This window comes from Octopus bimaculoides, chromosome 2, assembly GCF_046866305.1.
Source record: "Octopus bimaculoides isolate indiv1 chromosome 2, ASM4686630v1, whole genome shotgun sequence".
In the NCBI taxonomy this organism is placed as follows: Eukaryota; Metazoa; Mollusca; class Cephalopoda; order Octopoda; family Octopodidae; genus Octopus; species Octopus bimaculoides.
In genome coordinates, this window is record NC_142929.1 from 33722050 (window position 1) to 33745608 (window position 23559).

The following is a 23559-nucleotide window of genomic DNA, read 5'->3' on the forward strand; positions in this document are numbered from 1 at the left end:
TGAAAGATCAAATTGAATGACCGAGTTTCAATTGAATCTGATAATATGATATATATTCGAATAGAGTACTTTATATTAAAATTTTAATGAGTCTCTTTTAGATTCATTGTAGATATATACTGAAGAACGCACACACAAATAGAATTTTACAAATTTAACAAAGAAAGATAGGGAAAGCTAACAAGTGCACACAGCATTTTCATTTTGTTAATAATGAACCAAAAATGCCTTCTATTTGACTTCTACACAATTAGCAAAATAACACAATTTTAATACCAAAAAAAAAAAAAGAACATGGTATGTTAAAAACAAAAAATAAAGTAAATTACATATTTTAAATATTCTTTTCTACTCTAGGAACAAGGCCCAAAATTTTTGGGGAGGAGCCAGTCGATTGGATCAGCCCCAGCACACAACTGGTACTTTATTGACCCTGAACAAGTAAAAGGTAAAGTTGACCTCAGCAGAATTTGAACTCAGAACGTAAAGACAGACGAAATACCGCTAAGCATTTTGCCCAGCGTGCTAACGTTTCTGCCAGCTCGGCGCCTTGCATACTTTAAATATTAATCGAGTTACTTTAGTGGCTTACACAATTTTATCATACAGTCAAATACCAAGCATTCTAATTGGACAGAACAAAGTATACAATTGAATAATAACTTCGAGCCTGCATTCTATCAACCCTGGTGTATTATGTCCTGTACAGTAAAAATATCACTGTTACTTCAAATCTCACTTCTTTGCTAGTGATACTACTTGGCACTCCTCCTTAACAGTACAAGTATCATCAAACCCTATAGCATTCAGGTTATACTGTCAAATGTAATGTTTTTGTTTATTCAATTTCTTTTGAATGAACCATGTATATATCTTGTAGCTTTGTAATTTTGATAATGTGATTGTTTATTTTAACAACATTACAGGGGGTGGTGTGAGAGGTTGGATCTGGCTAGTTCAAATATCAATCAGGTAGAATATTTGGGCCGGCTACAGCCTGTTTAAATGCCAAGTGTATAAGCTATCTATGTATACTGCTCTTATTTCATCAAATCTCGCCCAAAGTACTTCATTGGTCTGGAATGGATTGATGCAGGACTAAACAACAAAAATCTCAGAGATTACACCTATTTTTCAATCAATTAAAACCCTCAAAGTTGTTACAATTTCAAGGCCAACAACTAATTTTGTGGTGACTATATCAACATCATTATTTTAATGTCCACTTTTCTTATGTTCATATGGGTGGAACAGAATTTGGTGAGGGTGATTTTCTTCAAACAAATATCTTCTTGTTGCCAACCCTGACCTGTTTCAAAGTAAATAAAAAATTTCTCCATAGATGGACATGTTTCCATTACAAGATTGGAAATGAAAGATACCGCCTATGATGATGGCACTCATCTACAATAATCAAGTAATGTCAAGTGATATCAGATATCCTCTTATGTATGTATTAACCGGATATTAGAGGGATGTGAGTTCGATCCTCATGGCTGGCTGCCGACCAATTTTTCTGCTTTTAAAAAGGAAAAAGGATTTTATCCTTTATATCTATACTGTTCAGTATCTATGCATTGAATAAAATTTATCTTTCTACTTGTTCTACCATACATTTCAGCACTTCGAAAAACAAACTTATTTGTTTACATACGGCATAATATATATATATATATATATATATATATATATATATATATATATATGAAATTAACTGTGTAATAGTGAATATAAAGGGCACTCCATCCAATGAGTGTTCAATATTACTAAACGTTTCAACTACCGTGCTAATAGTTTCCCGTACATGCGTACATTCATCAGGCAATTGACGCCTGATGAATGAACGCATGTACGGGAAGCTATTAATAGCGCGATAAGTACATGTAGTCGAAACGTTTAGTAATGTGTGTGTGTGTGCATGCACACACACACACAAAATGGATGCTTTTCAGTTTCCATCTACTAAATCCTACCACAAGGGTTTGATTTAGCTAAGTTACCAACTTTTTCAAGTCATACAGACTCATAAGGGATGGTTTCCCAGTTTCCATGGCATATATTATATTTCCCACCTGGACAGGACTCGGATCCGTTGCAGGATTACTGATTTTTGCCAGCTGAGTGGACTAAATCAACATGAAATGAAGTGTTTTGCTCAAGAACACAATGCGTCACCTGGTCCAGGACACCCTAACCATTAAAGCCACCTGTCTCCACAAGGCTTTGATTGGCTCAGGGCTATACTTGAAGACACTTACCCAAACTGCCACACAATGGGACTGAACCTAGAATCAAGTGATTGGGAAGCAAGCTTCTAAACTACACAGCCATACTTGTGCCAATACACACACACACAGATACATATATATATATATATATATATATATATATATATATATATATATATATATATATATATATATATATATATAGAAATATATATATATATATATATATATAACAAAACTAAAACTGAATTCTAAATGCTAAGCACTTTTTTCCAGGAGCTGAAACTATTTCAGCCTTGACCAGTTGTTGATCCTACAAGAGTCCATGTCTTAATTAACATGGTTCAACCACTACTTTTTGGACTAAACAATAATTAGATAAAAACAAAATGAATTGAATTTCAAAGTCCCAGGCAAAAACACAATGAATTAAATTGCATAGTCACACATATCTGGGATAGCTTTCACATTACACATGCACACACACACACACACACACACACACACAAACACTCACATACATAAACACACACTAGATGACAGCTATAAATAGGCCCATGTGATGAACATTAATGCACAAACATGCTCCTTACTCACTCTTTCTCTTTCTCTCTCTCTCATTCTCTCTCTCTCTCCCTTCCATTCATACCACTACTACAACAGCTTCTGATTGTTTGAACTAGAAAGTCATGGATTACTTTTATCTTAGGTCAGCAAATGACCCTGTCTTGTATTCTTTCATTATCCTTACTATGTCTCTAATTCCTACACTACATGCTTTTCTCATTTCTTATCCTTTTCTAGAACTCTTTTACTGCTGACATCACCCCCAACAGGCATCAAACCACCAGAAGCTGATAGTTGGGGCCCTGGCTAATCTTAGACCACCCCAAACACATATATTCCCAACTCACTCATTTCTCCTCTTTTTGTCACCCATATTGTATCTCTACCACTTTAAGATTTCACACTAACAACTATGCCTCGTTCTTCCTCTTCAGAATGGCAATGTTCTAGAATTCTCTCATAGCACATGTTTCTCCTGCAACTGTTAGCTTGCAACTATTTAAGAACATTAACTGCATCAATCTCACCTGTGTGAGAGGGCCTGCAAAAGCCTTGGGTACACCAGTCTCTAAACCAGAGGTTCTCAACCATTTTTTACCTATAGACTCCTTTGTTTACTATTTTATTCTGGTGGATTCCCACAGCCATTCGATGTTTAAAAACTAATTTATAAATACTTCTTTCAAAATTCCTATGTTGTTATTCATTCATTCACTTGTTTAGGTTGAACTATGTAAAATGCTAGAGAAAGAAACCTCAGTTTTTTTTAGGGGTTTTTCTTTAATATATACATTTAAATCAAAACCTTTCATGGACACTTAAAATAATACAGTGGATGCTCTAATAACTATTTTGTTAACATGAACTTGTTAACACTCTCGGAGTGGTTGGCGTTAGGAAGGGCATCCAGCTGTAGAAACTCTGTCAGATCAGATTGGAGCCTAGTGCAGCCATCTGATTCACCAGTCCTCAGTCAAATCGTCCAACCCATGCTAGCATGGAAAGCAGATGTGTAGTACTTATATAGTCTGATATTTTCAGGATTCAACAAATATTCCTGATGGACTTGCAGCCTAACTATAATTCAAATAGTCTTTGGAGCTGACCTCTATGAAAACAAAAATATAATTACATTTGTATATGTATATATTTACATTTGTATATATAATTACATTTGCATACTATTGATTTGAAAATAATGAAGTCAGCAGATGAAAGTGTATGTAAGCACGAGTACCTTTCTCATCATCATCATCATCATCATCATCGTTTAACGTCCGTTTTCCATGCTGATATGGGTTGGACAGTTTGACTGAGGTCTGGAGAGCCAGCAGTTGCACCAGGCTCCAATCTGATCTGGCAATGTTTCTACAGCTGGATGCCCTTCCTAACGCCAACCATATATATATAAAGATGTGTATGTGTGTGTATATATATATAAAGACGTGTGTGTGTATGTGTGCACACGCACACACACACACACACACACACACACACACACACACACACTGTTATAGAAATTACTACTAAAACTGCCCTTAACACTTTCATGAAAACATTTTTAATGAAATTGTACAGTTCTTATGCTTCAGCTGATCTTGAAAATAATCAAGAATTTGGAGGGACTTAGTAAAATAACTAACTTGTTCATTAATTACTGTATTAAGCCAGTATTTGGAACATAACAATAAAAATTCCTGTGTCAAATTATGATTGGTAGTTTTAAATTAAGTATGAATATCTTAAAGCAGACAGTTTTATATGATAGACGACAGTATCAGAAGGGTTAATTCATACCCAACTACATTAAAAAAAAGGAAATATTTGTTGATGTGATCTTAATGCACAAAAGAAAATATGGAATAGTCATGGCTAGAGCAATCAGTGATCTTAGTTCTGTTAAATCAAGACTAACTTGAGGCGAAACAACAATAACTCACAACATAAGAAGGTTGAATTTAATATTATCATAAGGTGCAGCAATATCAGATGAAGGTTAACAGGGAAACTAACTCTGGTATGTGGCTGAGTTCCTTTTGAGCGTTGGGCCTCCTGGAGGCAAAGTGGCTGAGTTCCTTTCGAGTGTTGGGCTTCATGGAGGCAATGACCGAGACCTTTGGCATTATGTTGTGCTTCAGAAGAAGACCCATCAAGCCAAGCATAATTGCAGTCGTAGCAGATACCAGTGTCACACAAACAGCACCCATGCCGATGGCACATAAAAGCACCCATTACACTCTTGGAGTGGTTGGCATTAGGAAGGGCATTCAGCCGTAGAAAACCATGCCAAATCAGACTGGAGTTTGATCCAGTCTTCCAGCATACCAGCCTGGTCAAACCATCCAACCCATGCCAGCATGGACAACTGACATTAAATGAAGATGATGATGATGATTTTCAAACATTCAAATGAAATGTTTCTCTAAAATATAGTTATCCGGTTGTTGTATTTTTCGACCCTGTCCTCATTCATTAAATTGTGAAAATCACAATCAAAACAAATAAACATCAATAACAGACACCCCGAAAAAGATGGCATTTATTTAAACACCCTAAGTACTAGCAGCTCTACTTCAGCTGAAATAACAGCAGAAGTTGCTGCTGCTGCTACTACTACTGCTACTACTGTTCCTTTCTGTTAAGCAGTGACTAGTACTTTTAAGATGAAAAAAGAAAAAGCACTAAGAGAGTTATCCTTTCTTCCTTCCCCTGCTACCACAAAACAGTTTACATTACTCTGAGTTGAGTTCCATTAGTAAATTCCTTCTGACAATTCCATGCGAAATTGTATTTAAAAGCAGCATCATTCATTGTGAGTGAATGAGTAAATGAATGAGTGTATGCATGAATGAGTGAACGAATGATGATTATGATGGAACAATTATCATCATCATTATTGCTGTCGTTATCGTTGCTGCTGCTGCTGTTACTGTTGTTGTTGAGTTCTTCTATTAATATTATTTAGAAATGAATACAAATTGATGGAGGGAGTCTCGGAGAATAAAATGAATTCTAAAGTAGAAACACTTTTGTAATCAATTCTAAAGAAGTGATAAAAGATAATTCTAGATCCTAATGCTATTTCTAAAATTACATTTTCAACCAGTCACTCACAAAACACATTTAACCATCAGATTGATTAAATCATTGGATAATACTCAAGAGTTAGAGTTTTCAATTTTTATTGCTGTTGTTGTTATTAAAATTTTTCATGTAGAATTATAGGGTTTATTTTAACCAATTCAAGAATATGTATATGTTTAGGTGTAAGTTTGCATATACATGCGTGTGCACACATACATACATTATACACACACATATATAAATATATACACATTATATATGAGTGTGTGTGTGTGTGTGTGTATGTATATAATTTATATATATACTTTAACCATGTAACACAAGCCTTCTGTAGTTTTTTCACTCGTATTATCTTTTATATATATATATATATATATAATTTTCACTTGTATATACAGTAGTACCTCGGTTACCTCTGATCACAAATAAATCATGCTCTATATATATATATATATATATATATATTACGGAGATGTACTTGCATAGCAAGTGACCTGATCTGAGATCGTGTGCTGGAACGAAAACAATTGCAGCATGGAAGGTGTTTATAAGCCATTTAAAATAACACACAAAAGCTGTCAGATTCACTTCAACATTTAAATTTAATTTGTCAAAATATTTTTGTCGCTTTGAGACCGCAACCTGTTCACTGACAAAATTCTGTGCAGCACAGAATTTTGCAGCACAAATTAAGTTTAAATGTTGAAGTGAATCTGACGGCTTTTGTGTGTTATTTTAAATGGCTTATAAAAATTTGACATGGGCGATTCTTTCTTGTCTTGGGATTCACAGTCAAGCAGCTGGGTAGAATTGCGCAAAAAATTACACAGATGTATAGAATGATCCGGTGGTGATGCTAGGCTTTGTATTTTTTTCATAGCTCACATGGTTACCGAGATAATCTACTATAATAATACTCGTGTTTTTGAAGGAAGGGGGTGATGTCATACTTGGTAGTGGGATGATGAAAATTGTATGCTGAGAAAAAAATCAAACAGCATTTCAACTCTGTGTGAAACAGGGGTATGTGAATGTGTGTGTGTGTGTGTGTGTGTGTGTGTGTGTGTGTGTGTGTGTGTGTGTGTGTGCATGCATTGGAAGTGAGATGGTTCATCTTTGTTCACTTAGTATTTGCGTTTACTTTTTGATTTGGTTGAATCTTGGTTGCTTTTTTTTTTTGTTGTTGTTGTTGGTCAGTTATTTTTAGCATTTTGACGCAAAAAAGTCATTCTAAAATTGTTTTTTAACATAAGCGTGCCGAAAGAAGTTGAATGCTTACACAGAACAGGTTTTACAGCCACATCATCCAAACCGACCAGGCAAAACTGGGCTTAGCTGCCAGTATATATATATATATATATATATATATATATATATATATCTTTTGCTTTTTACTGGTTTCAGTCATTAGACACTACCTTGAAGAATTTTTAGTCGAATGCATTAACCCCAGTAATTATTCTTTAAAAGCCTAGTACTTATTCTATTGGTCTCATTCGCCAAACCACTGAGTTACAGGGAGGTAAATACATCAGCACCAGTTGTCAAGCGGTGGTAGGAGGGCAAACACAGTCACAAAGACACACACACACACATAGATATATGAATACATATGTATGACATAAAAACTGTGGTTGATGCCAGTGCCACCTGACTGGTCCCATGCTGGTGGCACATAAAAAGCACCATTCAAGTGTGGCTATTGCCAGTACTGCCTGACTGGCTTCCGTGCCAGTGGCACATAAAAAGCACCATTCAAGCATGGGTCATTGCCAGTGCTGCCTGACTGGCTCCCGTGCCGGTGGCACATAAAAAGCACCATTCAAGTGTGGTCAATGCTAGTACCTCCTGACTGGCCCTCATGCCGGTGGCACATAAAAAGTACTCACTACATTCCCAGTGGTTGGCATTAGGAAGGGCATCCAGCTGCAGAAATCTTGCCAGATCAGATTGGAGCTTGGTACAGCCTTCTGGCTTGCCAGTCCTCAATCAAACCGACCAACCCATACCAGTATGGAAAGTGGGTGCTAAACGACAATGATGATGATGACAGGCTTCTTTCAGTTTGTCTACCAAATCCACTTACAAGGTTATAATAGAAGACACTTGCTCAAGGTGCCATGCAGTGGGACTGAAGCCTGGACCATGTGGTTGGGAAACAAGCTTCTTACCACACAGCCATGTCTAAATATATATATATATATATATATATATATATATAGTAATATGTATGTTCTAAACTGGAAAATTCTACATAATTTATTTAATACTCAGAGCTCTTTACATGAAAGCAGATTCTATCTGAAGATCACGACCAGCTAAATATCTATGTATCACACTTAATGCAGATACACTATATATATATATATATATATATACCCGTCAGAGTGTAAGTATCTTGAGAGAAAAGCTGAACATTAGAAGCATCAGTTGTGGTGTACAAGAGAGACGATTGCGCTGGTATGGACATGTGGTGAGAATGGATGAGGATAGCTGCCTGAAAAAGTGCCACACCCTAACAGTTGAGGGAACCCATGGAAGAGGTAGGCCCAGGAAGACCTGGGCTGAGGTGGTGAGGCAAGACCTTCGTACATTGGGCCTCACCGAGGCGATGACTACTGACCGAGACCTTTGGAAATGTGCTGTGCGTGAGAAGACCCGGCAAGCCAAGTAAGATCGTTGCCAGTGCCCCTGGACTGGCTCTTGTGCGGGTGGCACATAAGATGCACCATTTTGAGCGTGGCCGTTGCCAGTACCGCCTGACTGGCCTTCGTAGGATTTTCGAGCGAGATCGTTGCCAGTGCCCCTGGACTGGCTTGTGTGGGTGGCACATAAAAGACACCATTTCGAGCATGGCCATTGCCAGTATCGCCTGACTGGCCTTCGTGCAGGTGACACATAAAAGCACTTACTACACTCTCTGAGTGGTTGGCGTTAGGAAGGGCATCCAGCTGTAGAAACTCTGCCAAATTTAGATTGGAGCCTGGTGTTGCCATCCGGTTTCACCAGTCCTCAGTCAAATCGTCCAACCCATGCTAGCATGGAAAGCGGACGTTAAACGATGATGATGATATATATAGTAATATGTATGTTCTAAACTGGAAAATTCTACATAATTTATTTAATACTCAGAGCTCTTTACATGAAAGCAGATTCTATCTGAAGATCATAACCAGCTAAATATCTATGTATCATACTTAATGCAGATACACTGTGGATAGGCAAGTTTCTGCAGTTTTTATTCAAGATAAAATCTTTTGTGGAATTGCTGCCTTTAAAATACAATATATAGATTCAGACAAAAAAAAATTATCACAGCAGAAGCTAGCAAAAACAGCAAATGAATTTCAGCCTTGTTGAGGCTTGTGAACAACATGTATATTCAAGAAGAGAGAGAGTTGTGTATATCTTTTGTCAATGCAAACATCAATAAGAAAACTAATAAGCACAATATTTCAAATGCAAATATCTTGGTATTTGTTCTGCATAGGTATTTCCTTGTTGCTCTCAGCACCAGAAATGCTGTAAATCAATGATTGACTCTGAATACCAGTGGCTAACAACACTATTGTTCACAAATTGCAATAAAACATAGTAATAAATAAAAACATAGCTTGGATACAGAATAATAATGCAAAGTTATTAGAAACTAAAGTTAAATCTGAGGCAAGCACTGGATGCTTGCCTCAAATTCAGCTTTAGTTTCAGTTGAACCATCCAATAAAATTGTTGTTCTTAATTGTATAATAAAAAAAAAATACCTTACAACCATTGGAGTTGAACATACCAAGCATATGGATTTCATATTTTGGCACAAGGTTAGGAAATACGTCAATTACATTGACACCAGTGCTCAAATGGTACTTATTTTATCGATCCAAAAAGGATGAAAGACAAAAATCAACCTAGGTGGAATTTGAACTCAGAATGTAAAGACAGACAAAATACTGCTAAGTAGTTTGCCCAGTGGATCAATGATTCTGCCAGCTTGCCACCATGAACATACCAAGAACATTAGCAACAAAAACAAAAAATGAACACACACAATAAAGTAAAAAAAAATACCATTTACCTTCTTAAATTTTTTCCGAGTACTCCCAAATTTGGCTAGAACATTGGATGATTTTTTCTTTTTTTCTTCATTTTTATCTTTATCCTTTTCATCTTTGAGGCTAGAATAACTAGAATAATACAAAAATAATACATGGATTTTGAATGAGCTTCGTAGTATCGTTGGTTTTTAGCAATAAAGCAAATAATGGGACAGCTCAAGAAAGCTAAAGTTAGAGAGAGTTAGAGCTAGGGGATGTTGGGGCAGGGGATGAAGGAGAAATGGAGTGGGAGTCAAATTAGTCATATCCTCTACACATTAGCTCTATTTTCAGTGAAGTGTAGCAAATTAGATCAAACAAGATTAGCTCGAAGATCATGAACAAGGAATTATTTTTAAATATTTTTCCAATATTATCCTAAAATATAACAATAAGAAAGATTTATAGAAACTATGTAGGAGCAATGGATACCAAATCTGAAACTTAATTGAGAAATGATGGAAATAATATTTTAATCCAAGTTAGCAAATATATTATATTTCATTTCCATTATGAAATCATCAAAATGACAAATTTGTTATGTTCAATAATTTTTTTGCAATATAATTGCTTTTAGTAAAAGAAAAAAAAATGGCAAATAAAAGGAATATTTTTTTACCAAATACAAATAAATGTGCTTGGCTGTGTGGTTAGTGAAACCAGATTAAGATCTTCTGAATATGTTTTCTTACACTAATCACTTCCGAAGATAAAGATGTGTAATCTACATAGAGTTCCTAATAGTAAATGTCATTAAGTTAGTTTCCTATTTCACTTTGCGCAAGACAAATCCCCACCTAATCGAATTTGACATTTTTGAAAAAGCACATACATAGAGTAAGGACATTCTACCATCTTAAGTGTTTCATAAAATGTGTATTAGAGCATATTTGTATAATAAAGCAGGTGTTTATCAGTTGTTGGTATTTTATTGTATACTATTACTGATATTTAAACAATATTTCAAACTCCAAGGAAGATGGGACCACACATTCTGTCTTGAAGACATTCATTCTCCTAAGAGGGTTTGTGTTTCATAAGACCACCATTTATTTATATACTTATTCGAGAACTTTATATATAATGCTATTTAATCCTTTTAATATCAACTCATCCAAGACTATGATACAAACTTCCAGTTTGAAATGATCTAAATTAAAACCTATCAAAATTTCATATTAACTTATGTTCCAGACACCAGATTAATAATTCTTTCTAATTTGGCACAAGGCTAGTAATGTTCAAAATGTACTTATTTTACTAACCCCAAAACAAGGTCAACCTTGGTAACATTTGAGCTCAGAAAGTAAAAGAAGAAGAAATGCTGCTGAGCATTTTGCCCAGCATGCTAATGATTCTACCAGCTTGCCACCCGAGATACTAGATTAATAACGACAAAGTTATTTTACTAGATGTTTTCATTATTTTCAATATTCTTTTCTACTCTAGGCACAAGGTTCAAAAGTTTTGAGGAAGGGGGGGGGGGGGGGGCCAGTCAATTAGATCAACCCCACTATGCAACTGGTTCTTAATTTAACGACCCCGAAAGGATGAAAGGCAAAGTCGACCTCAGCAGAATTTGAACTCGGAATACTGCTAAGCATTTCGCCCAGTGTGCTAACGTTTCTGCCAGCTTGCGGCCTTTGAAAGAAGGCAATGTATTTCAACAGAAACATAGTAACAGAAGTGCATTGTATCTCATAGTTCATGTATTCAAACTTCACAAACTGTATTAGTCTATTCTTGAGACTGTTTAATAAGGTGACAGGGTTAATGGAATATGGAACAGAAGTTAATGAGAAAATAAAAGATATATGGAAAACTGGGGAAAGTGACACTCTTCAGTTAGTGTTTATACCAGAACTTGGGAACACATGTTATATTTCTGAAGAAACAACTTCAAGAGAAGTTCTTAACAAAGAACGACTTTACTTTGCACTAGCTAACATGGAGAAAGCTTTTCTAGAGTACCACAAATGGTAATCTGAAGAATGTTGAAAAAAATTAAGTATAGACAATTGGCTTGTGCAAGCTTGTTCAAGCCTTGCACAATACTGCTGTAAGTAAGGATAGGGTTACTCTTTACTTGTTTCAGTCATCTGACTGCGGCCATGCTGGAGCACCGCCTTTAGTCGAGCAAATCGACCCCAGGACTTATTCTTTGTAAGCCTGGTACTTATTCTATCGGTCTCTTTTGCCGAACCGCTAAGTTACAGGGACATAAACACACCAACATCGGTTGTCAAGCGATGTTGGGGGGACGAACACAGACACACAAACATACACACATATATATATATATATATATATGTATATATATATATATATATATATATATATATATATATATATACACACATATATATACGACAGACTTCTTTCAGTTTCCGTCTACCAAATCCACTCACAAGGCTTTGGTCGGCCCGAGGCTATAGTAGAAGACACTTGCCCAAGGTGCCACGTAGTGGGACTGAACCCGGAACCATGTGGTTGGTAAACAAGCTACTTACCACACAGCCACTCCTAGAAATTATAAGGTAAAACTGAGCTCCATGCAAACAAACAGTTGCCGTAAAGTCTTTGCACCTAAACTAGCTTTAGGTATCTTTTTGTATTAAAATGTACAAAATTCTTAAATTTCATTAACGCTATTATTTACCTGCTGGAAATTAACATAGAGTGGAAATTCTTCGCCAATTCCTTTTTATCACTGTTTTTACGAGGCTCTACTGCTTCTTTATTGATTTCTGCAACCTCATCTATTTCTTCAAACTCCTGTTGCCGTCGAAATTTTCTGGAAAATTTTTAAGAATATTTTTTTTTATATTCTTACACATATGTGTATAGATGTGTATGTGTAAATTATACACATACACATGTGCATATACAGGCTAACACATACACACATACATATAGTATCAAACAGTATTGTGAAATGTAGCAAACAAATAAATGACGTTTATGAAATGTGGACACCAAGATATAAAATTACAAAAGCTGCAGCAAAACCAGTGACTACAATAATAATTGATAGGAAAGAAACTTTAAATCTATTCTAGAACAAAATTCAATCCTGCAAGAAATGAAATGTTACAGGAATGTTCTTCAAAACCCTAGAATGGAGAAAAGGAAAATCATTAAAAAAAAAAAAAAAATAATTAATAGCATTTTTCTATTTTATTGAATATTTGGTTGGTAAAATACCAACAAGAATACTTCTAGTGAGTAGCCCAACATGCTAGAAATAACAGTTGAACGTTTCTAAATCACAATGTAGTATCTTACAAAATAGCACATATATTTGCTGGTCTTCAATATTTAAAAAGGCAGGATGTTCACAATTGGAATGCTGTTGATCATAGGCCTATACTACTAATACTGAACCTTCTACCTTTTGAGTATCCGATTAACACAGATATATGTCCACAAACTTCTATATCTCTTTGTAGGCTTCAAAATATAACAAGAAATTATGTCGACATAATTCTAAAACTGAAGAACTCTATATTTCCCAAAGCAAATGTTCCATAGGTAAAGATAATGGAGCAATTAAAGATGAACTAATCAGGATACTACTACATAATCACTAAGTTGCTTGGAAATAATAGCTAAATCTCCTTCAAATCATACCCTAGCATCTTAAATAGGGAAATAATGCCTCAGATAATACAGTCCTCTTTAGTCATAAAAGAGATGTTGGATTGCCTTTGATCACAGATCTGTTTCCTCTGAGAAGACTTTGGGTTAAAGAAAATCTACCAATTATGGATGTTGTAAAGTTTGTTGTGTTTTTTTCCCCACTAAAATATATATAACGTTAATTATAAAACTTTTAAAGTATATTAATTGATAAAATTATTCATAAAAAAACAATGTTATTATTTCAAAATAGTGTTTCTTCTTTATATTGAGTATTCACTCTTGGAAAAAGATCTTTGTTGTAAAGAAATAAACCTAGTGAATGCCAGTTTTAAGCCTCTAGCACTTAAACCATAAATTTTAGTAAATGTAATAACACTTATAATTGCATGAAATATACTTGATAATGCAACAGAAGTAAGTCAATTTGAAACCAAACTAGAAATCTCCCAGATACCAACCTGACACTGAACTTTTAATATCATGACAACCACAGATCTGTATTTTTAAATAATTACAAAAAATAATTGCTTTCTTCCTCAATACAAGAAAAAAGTATGTCTGTGAGAAAGTTCTTTGACAGGAATAAATTTAGATTCACATATACAAAGGTTTGAATTTTGATAGACTTGATTCTATTACTGTAAAAAACTACCTGCAGAGTATTTTCCAATTACCAAAATTACTACCAAAATGTGTGTGAGTGTGTTTAAGAGATAAAGGAAAAAAGGAGAGACAGAATATGTTTCCCTTTGTGGGAAATATTGGAGAATACATTATAGGTACATTTCTGTTTATCCTTACTATTCTAGGAAAGGGTTACATTACCCTAAATATCAGGACTAATTAGATATTTCTACAGTATAATTCTATAGTACTTGTAAATGTCATTATTTATACTTAATGCTTAATCTGCATTCCTATAGCCTTCTATGACACACTGATTTTATATATATATAGCTTTCATTAAAACCAGAGATGAAAGGAATTTTTATTTCTTGTAACATGTTTTAGAACAACAAAAAATGAGGAATCTTAGCTGAATTTTTAAAAAAATAAAACAGAAAAAAGTAAATAAATTTCAAGACATGAAAGAACTATTCAAAATGACATTTACAGATAATGATTGGTTTTCTGTTTTAAAATAATTTACAAACATCAGTGAATAATTAAGAAGGCACAACAAATATAAAAAAAAGTGATAAAAATCAGAGTTGTGGGACTTTACGCAGATCAGAATGGAGACAGAAAGTAAAACACTAACAACGGATCAGATATACAAAAAAGTGTACAGGAGAATTAGGGGGAGGGGAATTTTCTCAATAATTAAAATGTTAGAAACTGTACATATTCTTTTTCTTTCTTTACAGAATAAAATGCAATGAAGACTGCCAGGCAATGAATAACAACAGCAAACAGATTAAAGCATTGTGTATCAAAACAGAATAGTTAGTAAAACAAACAAAAAAAGGAGATGTTAATACTAGTAATTCTTTTTCAGAGCAAAGCAAAGTACATAGATCTACAAATAGTAACATGTAAACATTGGGTTGAAAAACCTTTCTGGATAGAAAAAGTTGAAGGCTGCCTACGCCCAATATTCACATGCTATTATTTATAGCCTTATGTGCTTTCAGATCCACTGTTTCAAAAAAGAATTATTTCATGTTCCCTTGAAAGTTTATAAAATCTTGTGGCATCAACAATATAAATGCTAGTGCTTGAAAAATTGGAAATTAAATGATAAATGCAATGTTATCAAATTGCCATTATTAATACTGTCAGGATTGTTATTAGGAAAATGTATGTGTTTGAGATAAGAGTTCTTGCTTTATAGTTTGGAGAAAGGAGTTTTGTCTATGGCATTTGCAAACCCTCTGATATTAGTGTTGATGCCGTTAACATTCCAGTAAAGCTGTTCAAGATGACAGTTGCAGGAAAAACAAGTGCAGGCAAGGAATTCCTGAGAATCAACATTCTGGGAAAGAAGAACTGGGTATAGTTGTTAGGGGAGTGGGCTGAGGAGGGGTTGACAGTAATATGGGTAACAAGAAGAAGAGAGCCTAAGTGGAAAGGGACTAGAAGTCATAGTAATAGCAATAGAAAAGACAGAGAAAGACAAGACATCCTAGTACCAGAGGTTGAAGTGTGTTTTGAAATGATTTTAAGTTAATCAGTTGAGTGGCCATTCTTGGGATGAATTTTGCAGAATGTTAGTACTGTATATTCTGGTATACAAGTCAAATTTCCCATCCCAAATTTTACAACCAGAAGTGGTAGGTGGGCTTCTATATCAAGAGAACTTTGGAAGACCAAACATTCCATGTGAAATACAACAGAATATGGAAAGATAGTGACACTGTTTGGACATTTACACTACATGTTTAAACTATATACAATGTCAGCTTGTATACTTGAAAGCTCAGTAGTTGTTAGGAATTGAAGTATTTTCTGATTTTGAAGGAGAAGACCAGTCATTGAGATGTTATCTTTGCTATGTTGAAGATGAGCTTTCATCAGAAGAAATCATGAGGAGTGGTGAGACTTAGAAATTTGATGTGATGGAAAGGGTTTTGGTTGTAAGTGTCTAGAAGGAGATGGTGAAATTCAATGTTTTCTTTATGAGTACATTAACAATGTATTTTTGCACTTTTGAAGTTGATGCAAGATATTTGCTCCATGTGTGTGTGTGTGTGTGTGTGTGTGTGTGTGTGTGTGTGTGTGTGTTCATAGAGCTATTGTAAATTTGGTGTGTTGTCTAATGTAGATGTTACTTCAGAAGGTTACAGAGAAACGACAGAGGTGGTAATGTTAGTGGTGACATTAAATAGGTCACTGATGCAGAGAAGAATGAGTGTGGTGAGGATAGAACTGAATCCAGTGACACACCAGTTTATAGGGAGTGGGTCAGAGGGAGCTCGACCTGCACACTGTAAGAGTGTCATCATCTGACATGAGGCCATCAATCTAAGAGATGCAAGATGATTGAAACCAATCAGCAGGTGTTTTGAAAGGATATCTGCATGCCAGCCATGGTCAAAAGTACTGCTGATACCAAGAACAACACTATTTTCACTAGATTTCTAAAGTACAGAAGCTGTTCGGTGAGTAACAGAGCAGAGCAGATCACTAGTAGATCTGGTTTTGCAAAGCCATCCTGGTGATCATAAATGAATGAGAGAGAGAGAGAGATTCAAGGTGATGGAGAAGGATGTGATTGGCTAAGAGGAGGGCAGTAGTTTTCAGGATCATAGGAGTTTTGTTTCTTGGAGATGAGATACATTGTAGTACATCTCCAAAGATATTCTCTACTGAGAGAGAATGAAGAGGTTGGTAAGAATAGGGGCTAGTGTTGGCATAGGCAAGTAGAGATGATAGGCACAGAGACAGTTTTGGTATAATAGAGGTCAAATTTGGAGGTCGTAAAAAAGTGATCAATGACATTAGCAGTGTCTGTGTGTTAGTCAGGAATGAAACTAGTTAATGTAGAGAGTTGAGGATTACAAAAGATTCAGTTTCTGCACTGGTAGTATGTGTATATGAGGCATTTGAGCTTAGAAGAGGTGTGAAAATTTCAGCCACCAAAAATGATGATTTTCGAAACAGATAAAGCAAGATAATTGTCCTCAAAGCAGGAAGAGATATGATTAAAGAATTTATAGTAGTTGGAGAAGTCTAGAAGCTGTAGAGGAAGTGGATATATTTAGTAGAGTTATGGAGGGAGATTTTGTTGCTAATATCCAGCTGAGGAGTAAATGGTGACAAGAGTGGAATCTGCATATGTGCAGACATCATTTTTCAGAGTGATATTTGGAAAGCAGGTTGGGTTGAGAGCAGTTAAGAGCTGAAAGATTCATAGCTCAGAAAGGAACAGGAATTTGTGATTTGTTAGAGGTGATGTGATGCTAGATCAGAGTCATGTGCATGAGACAAAAGGAGCTTATATTAGAAACATTTATTTGAACAATTCCAGTTTATTCTCAATGGATGCCTAATATTATAAATCTTTTTGTATGGTTTTAAACATTTAACAGTTCAATGATATATTGAACTAAGCAGTAACATTTATTCCTTAGCATGTTGTGCAGAATCAGTAGGACACAGTGTATGATAAGGTTGTACTTTGGAATTATTGATACAATCCATTTGATAAGTTTCTGTATAGTTTCCATAAACCTAATTTTCTTTACAAGGCTTGGATTGATCTGAGACTGTGGTAAGAAGGAAAAAAAAACCCACTACCCAAGACACCACACAGTGGGATTAACCCCCAAGGCCTCGTAATTGTGAGATAAACTTCTTAACCATGATGTGTTCATACACTGTACCATATTTTCTGACATACATGACAAACTTTTGACAGCCAAAAGAGACATATTGACTTATACTCCATGATAACTTTGAAGGACCAAATATTCCATGTAAAATGCAGCCTAATTTGGAAAGATGGTGATGTTGTTTGAATGCTTACAAGTTTACACTATAAACTATGTTGACTTATATATATGCCAGAAAATATGCTAAGTACTTTCAAAGCCCCACCTTTTTTTATAGTTATTTAGCTGTCTCCTATAAACAAAAGTAATTCATATGTATATTTATTATTTCTCACCCACTGCAACCCCCTAATAATTTCAGAAATTATTTCAGTATTTTACATTTAAGGAACCCTCAATGCTGTATTCTAGTCCTCTTACCAAAAGATCTATGTTATTCCCTTATTTATAACTTTCAACAACAAAGTTAGAGAAATTTATACTTTTAAACTGAAAGCCAGCCACCAGTATGAGGAATATTTGAGCCGTTAATGCCATTGCTATAATAATTTGTCTTCTTGTGAATTTTGATATTGCTCTCCAAGCTGTTACCATCTACATACAAAGAATCAGGTCTGTATTTTAAGAAAGCAATAATAATAATAATAATAATAATAATAATAATGTTGATGATGATGACGACTGTGTATTGGTTGATGTGAACATCTCTTGTGATCATAATATTGCAGTAAAAGAATTTGACAAGTTGAGAAAATATAAAGATTTGCTCATTGAAATAAAAAAAAAAAATTGATATCTCAAGTCTGTTACAATACCAGTGATTGAAGGAGCACTAAGAATAATTAAAAAAGGAACTAAAAGTTATTTGAGAATGATCCCTGACTTACCATCCCTGTAAGAAGTGCCAAAAACTGTTTTAACTGGTACATACTGAAAAGAGCATTGTTGCTGTGAGAAAAATAACCTTCCTGTTTTTTTCTTTACACTTTGCTTGATTTTGTAAATGAACAATTTCATGAGTTTAATTTTAATATCCTATTAATGTATATCATGATTTTCTTTCCCTTAGGTATTGGGAAGGCACACAGCAAGAAATGGAAACATAATTGAAGGAAGAAGAAAAATCTCTTAATAATAATGTAATATTTTCACTCAAAAACAGATTTACAATACAGCATCAACATTTTCTCTAGAAAAAGGACTTTCAGTAAGATATTAGTACTCTAAAACTACATCATTTCACTGCAAAGGTAAGCACAGAAGAAAATGGACAAAGAAAAAGACAACTAGGTTAATAAAAAATAATTCTAGTAAGCAGAAAATATATGAGTTCTATATTAATGCTTTTACTACATATAAAGGTAAAATGTATGACAAAGTTCCATATGGAATTTTAAGGCTGAAAGCATTAGTAACTGTTAGAAATCAGATTTTAACAGCACATCACATGTTTTTGGTTTCAATTTTATGTAATTTTAACAGTTGATAAGAACAAAAACTAAATTAAGGAAACATAGGAAGTAAGAAATAGATACAGAAAAAATACAGTAAACCACTAACAAATTTCCATCATGAAAACCAATCTTTTTGGGTGTACATGTTTGTACATATTTATGTATGTGTGTGTGTGTATGTATATATGTCTGTATATAGGATGAGTTATGATAAAAACAATCTAACATTAAACTGAAAAATTACTCAATACTTTTTGTAAAGTAAGTATTTAGAAGACTTTTATAAGAAGAGGGATGAAAAGAAGAGTGACTTCAAAGTTTCAGCCTGCTGGCCATTGTCCGTCTATCTAGCAAGTAAAACTTCAAAGTCACCATTAACCCACTTCTTCTGAAAATACAATTGCATGTGTGTATATGTGTATAAACACACACACACACACACATATTTCACTTAGGCATTGCATGAGACTCTTGACCATGGAGTTACTCTGTAACTTCTACCAATTAACAATAATAATAATAATCCTTTCTACTAAAGGCACAAGGACTGAAATTTTGAAGGAAGGGGGAAGTCGATTACATTGACCCAGTACTTGACTGGTACTTAATTTATCAACCCCAAAAGGATGAAAGGCAAATTCAACCTTGGCAGAATAATAATAATAATAATCCTTCCTACTATAGGCACAAGGCCTGAAATTTGGAGAGAGGGGACTAGTCAATTACACTGACCCTAGTGTTTCACTGGTACTTAATTTATTGACCCCGAAAGGATGACAGGCAAAGTCGACCTAAGTGAAATTTAAACTCAGAACATAAAGAATGCTACTAAGCATTTTGCCCGACATACTAAGGACTGTGCCAGCTCGCCATCTTAATAATAATAATAATAATAATAATAATAACATATTCATTTAACTCCCAGTCACTATAATAAGAGAAGAAATCTGTTGTAGTTGTAACACTAATAATGTAAAGTAGCATTTCAGTAGAAATTGCATATTTTATTTCTTTCTTTCCTTTTTTTTTAATCTGGTTTTCGTTTTCATGTTGTCAAAAACTGTATAAAACAAGGAATACAAACATGCTAACATTAAAATACTTTGGAAAAAGATCAATTCACAATACCAGTGTAACTGAGTGCCAAAGAAATATTAAATAAACACAACTCAGTACAGACTTAGTATACAACTTGCAGAAAAAAAAGTGCAGTTAATCTGCAAATGATGCAAAACATTCTTTTATTCCAGTATCCTTGGTTATTGCATTGCAAAATGTAAGCATTGAGTTCGAGTTTGGTCTCTTCGTGGATTATCTGTCCTTGAATTGTAGGCAGTGATCATGCTATTGGTGTGACAGCTTAAATACTTATTACAAAATAGATGTGTTCAAAAGCTAAGGACTGTGCACAATGATGTCATATACAATATCAGATTGTTTCCCCCCATCACCACCACCATCACTAAGTATAGGTAATTAGCACAATAATAATATTTTATTAATAACAGTATATAATGTAAATATATTGATTTGCTTTGTAAATGGAATGGTGTCAGTTTCTCAACTGATGTGTATAAAATCAAATGGCATTTTGTTTCAGTTCTTCAAGAGCATAATACACCACTTCGAAGTATCAGCTAATGTAGCAGCAGCAGCAGCAGTAGTAACAGTAGTAGTAGTTATAATAATTGTGTAAACTTTTTGGCACAAGGCCAGCAATTTCACTGGAATGGGGGCTAGTCAATTACATCAATCCCAGTGCTTGACTGGTACTTAACTTATTGACCCCAAAAGGAGGAAAGGCAAAGTTGACCTTAGAAGAATTTTGAACTCAATATTTAAAAACACCGACATGCCACTAAGCATTTTGTCCAGGGTGCTAATTCTGCCATTTTACTGCCATAATAATAATAATAATAATAATAATAATAATAATAATAATAATAATAATAATATATGTATATATATTAAAAGGTTGTGTTCAATAACAGTATCACTGCCTTCTATTGTGTTGCATCTATTTGAAAGGTAAAATGCTCTCACGGAAGTTGTTAGATTTTTAGAAAATCTCTGTTAAAGATAGCTGAAACTGTAGGTAAATGTACAATTGACAATCAAATTGATATTAAAGTATTAAAAAATGAAACCATGCAATGTGAAATGTTGGAGAGATAAGGCAGCAGAAGCAGAGGTAAAAGAAAAAACAAGCATGCAGTGTTTTGAATGTTTAATGAATGGATATATAAACATTATATATATATGTATATATGTGGTACAGCATTGTACATATATATATACATAAATAAAAAAAAAATTGAAGCAAAACTCACTCATTATCCTCAAGCTTTTGGGTATAATATCTGAAAGGTTACAAGAGAAATTTGTGATCAACCCACCAAGTTATACTAATATGACCCAGTGGAAAATCTATTGAAACTGGTGCAGGTGTGCATTAGAAAAGTATCCCAACAATATTTTAAGTGTGCCACCAAGAGTGAAAGAAATAATGCTGTAATGATACTAATGGATAAGATACTTTTTAGGCTCATAGCTCAATAACTATGAATGTATATCCTGCCAGAAGCTTTTTTTTTTTTTTCATACATCCTGATGTAATGAAGATTCAACTAAATGGAAATTATTCCGCATTGCAATGAAGATGGTTAGCTCATAAATAAATGGTTTAGGGTGATCCTAAATATGTTGACTATGTCATAACTGTAGAGGAAAGTTGTTTATTAACAATGCCAAGGCACATTTGCTCAGACTATTATTGTAAACAGCTGGAAAAAATATTTTAATAACTATGTTACTAGAACAATGAGAGTATACAGAACTTCAGTGAAAACTATTCTAACACAAAATATAATCCAGCTACCTCCTAGGTATACACAGATATTTAATCATGTATACACTTCTTAGAACTATATGTTAATGAATGCACATATACTACTACCAGCAACACACAAGAGAAGAGAGGCGAGAGAGAGAGAGAGAAAGAGAGAGAGAGAAAGAGAAATTTGCATACAGAGTAAAGAAGTTATAGCTGTTAGAGTCATCAATTGTTTAGATTAATTATAAATAATCAAGTTATTTTAGCATGTTAAACTGAATATTTAACTAAGCACACATGCACACTTTCACATATATAATTTCTACTTCAACTAAACACCTTGCCAGTATTGTTTGAATACAAATCATCTTCAAGTGAAACATCTAATGCCTACTTCCTCAGGTTGTTTTGAGATTTGAAATATTTTTTAAGTACTTTCTTCTACCTAAGTACAGCATCAGAAACTCGAATCAAGGTAGGTCATTCCTACCTTCATATACTTATCCCTGAGTGCATGTGTATTAAATACATACAGCTCAAGAATATATACATAAGAGTAATGGTGTTACTATCTAGAAACCATTACTGCTGCAGACTTAGGAATTAGACCTTACAATAACTAGGAAATGTTATACAAAAAATTATCAATGCACACAGAAAATCATTACATTTGGAATCAGAAAATAGGATATACATTACATCACCAATAAAAAGAAATTATTAAGAATAGTAAATATCTAAGATGTTTGTTGGTTTGTTTGTTTGTTTTTGTTTTGTTTTGTTTTTGTTTTTTTATTAAACCCCAAAATTAAAAACAAAATTGCAGCAACAAAATAACATAGAAATCAATTTGATAAATAAATAATAATTTGAAAAGCCATTCAAGATCATATTTGCAACTACTTTTCCTAACAATGCATTACTATACTATCTACTGGACAAAGTAGGCAGCAGATAACAATGTGAAGGGGAGAATTGAATTTTAAGCAGGGAAGATGGATGCTAAATCTAATTCAACTTAGAAAAATGAACCAAGTGAAAAGAATACATATTCAAGCTATAAATGAGTGAATTATTAAATATATTTCTATTCACTGTATTAATAAGCAAATTCTATCTTTCACATGAACAAAATATTTTAATTTCTGTACAAAAGAAATCTATTTAGATGACATAAGTGGCTGCACGTTGCATAAATTAGGGGAGATAACTACTAAGAAACCTTTTTAATTATTTTCCATTTTATGTCTAAGTTCAGCAGTAACTGAAAAATCATGGTTTCGGCAACACAAAATAGCTGCATATCAAGACTTCAATTGACAGCCACTTGTATAAACTACTTAATTATAAACTAAGGGATACATATATTTCCATCTAAGCAAATAA

General features: G+C 34.0%; 1 protein-coding gene across 50 annotated transcripts in view; it reads right to left on the bottom strand.

The window, feature by feature from the left end:
* The window catches only part of LOC106868006 (uncharacterized), a 553573-nt gene that overhangs the window by 125261 nt on the left and 404753 nt on the right, over positions 1-23559 (bottom strand). For 37 of the 50 annotated variants that reach the window (XM_089342694.1, XM_089342659.1, XM_052976095.2 and 34 more), the window contains 3 exons: positions 21671-21700; positions 12630-12764; positions 9952-10060 (listed from right to left, as the gene is read on the bottom strand). In XM_089342694.1, coding sequence (XP_089198820.1) covers positions 9952-10060; positions 12630-12764; positions 21671-21700 — 274 coding nt within the window. The remainder of the gene's footprint in view (positions 1-9951; positions 10061-12629; positions 12765-21670; positions 21701-23559) is intronic. The other 13 variants (XM_089342726.1, XM_089342623.1, XM_089342529.1 and 10 more) reach the window with 1 other exon arrangement.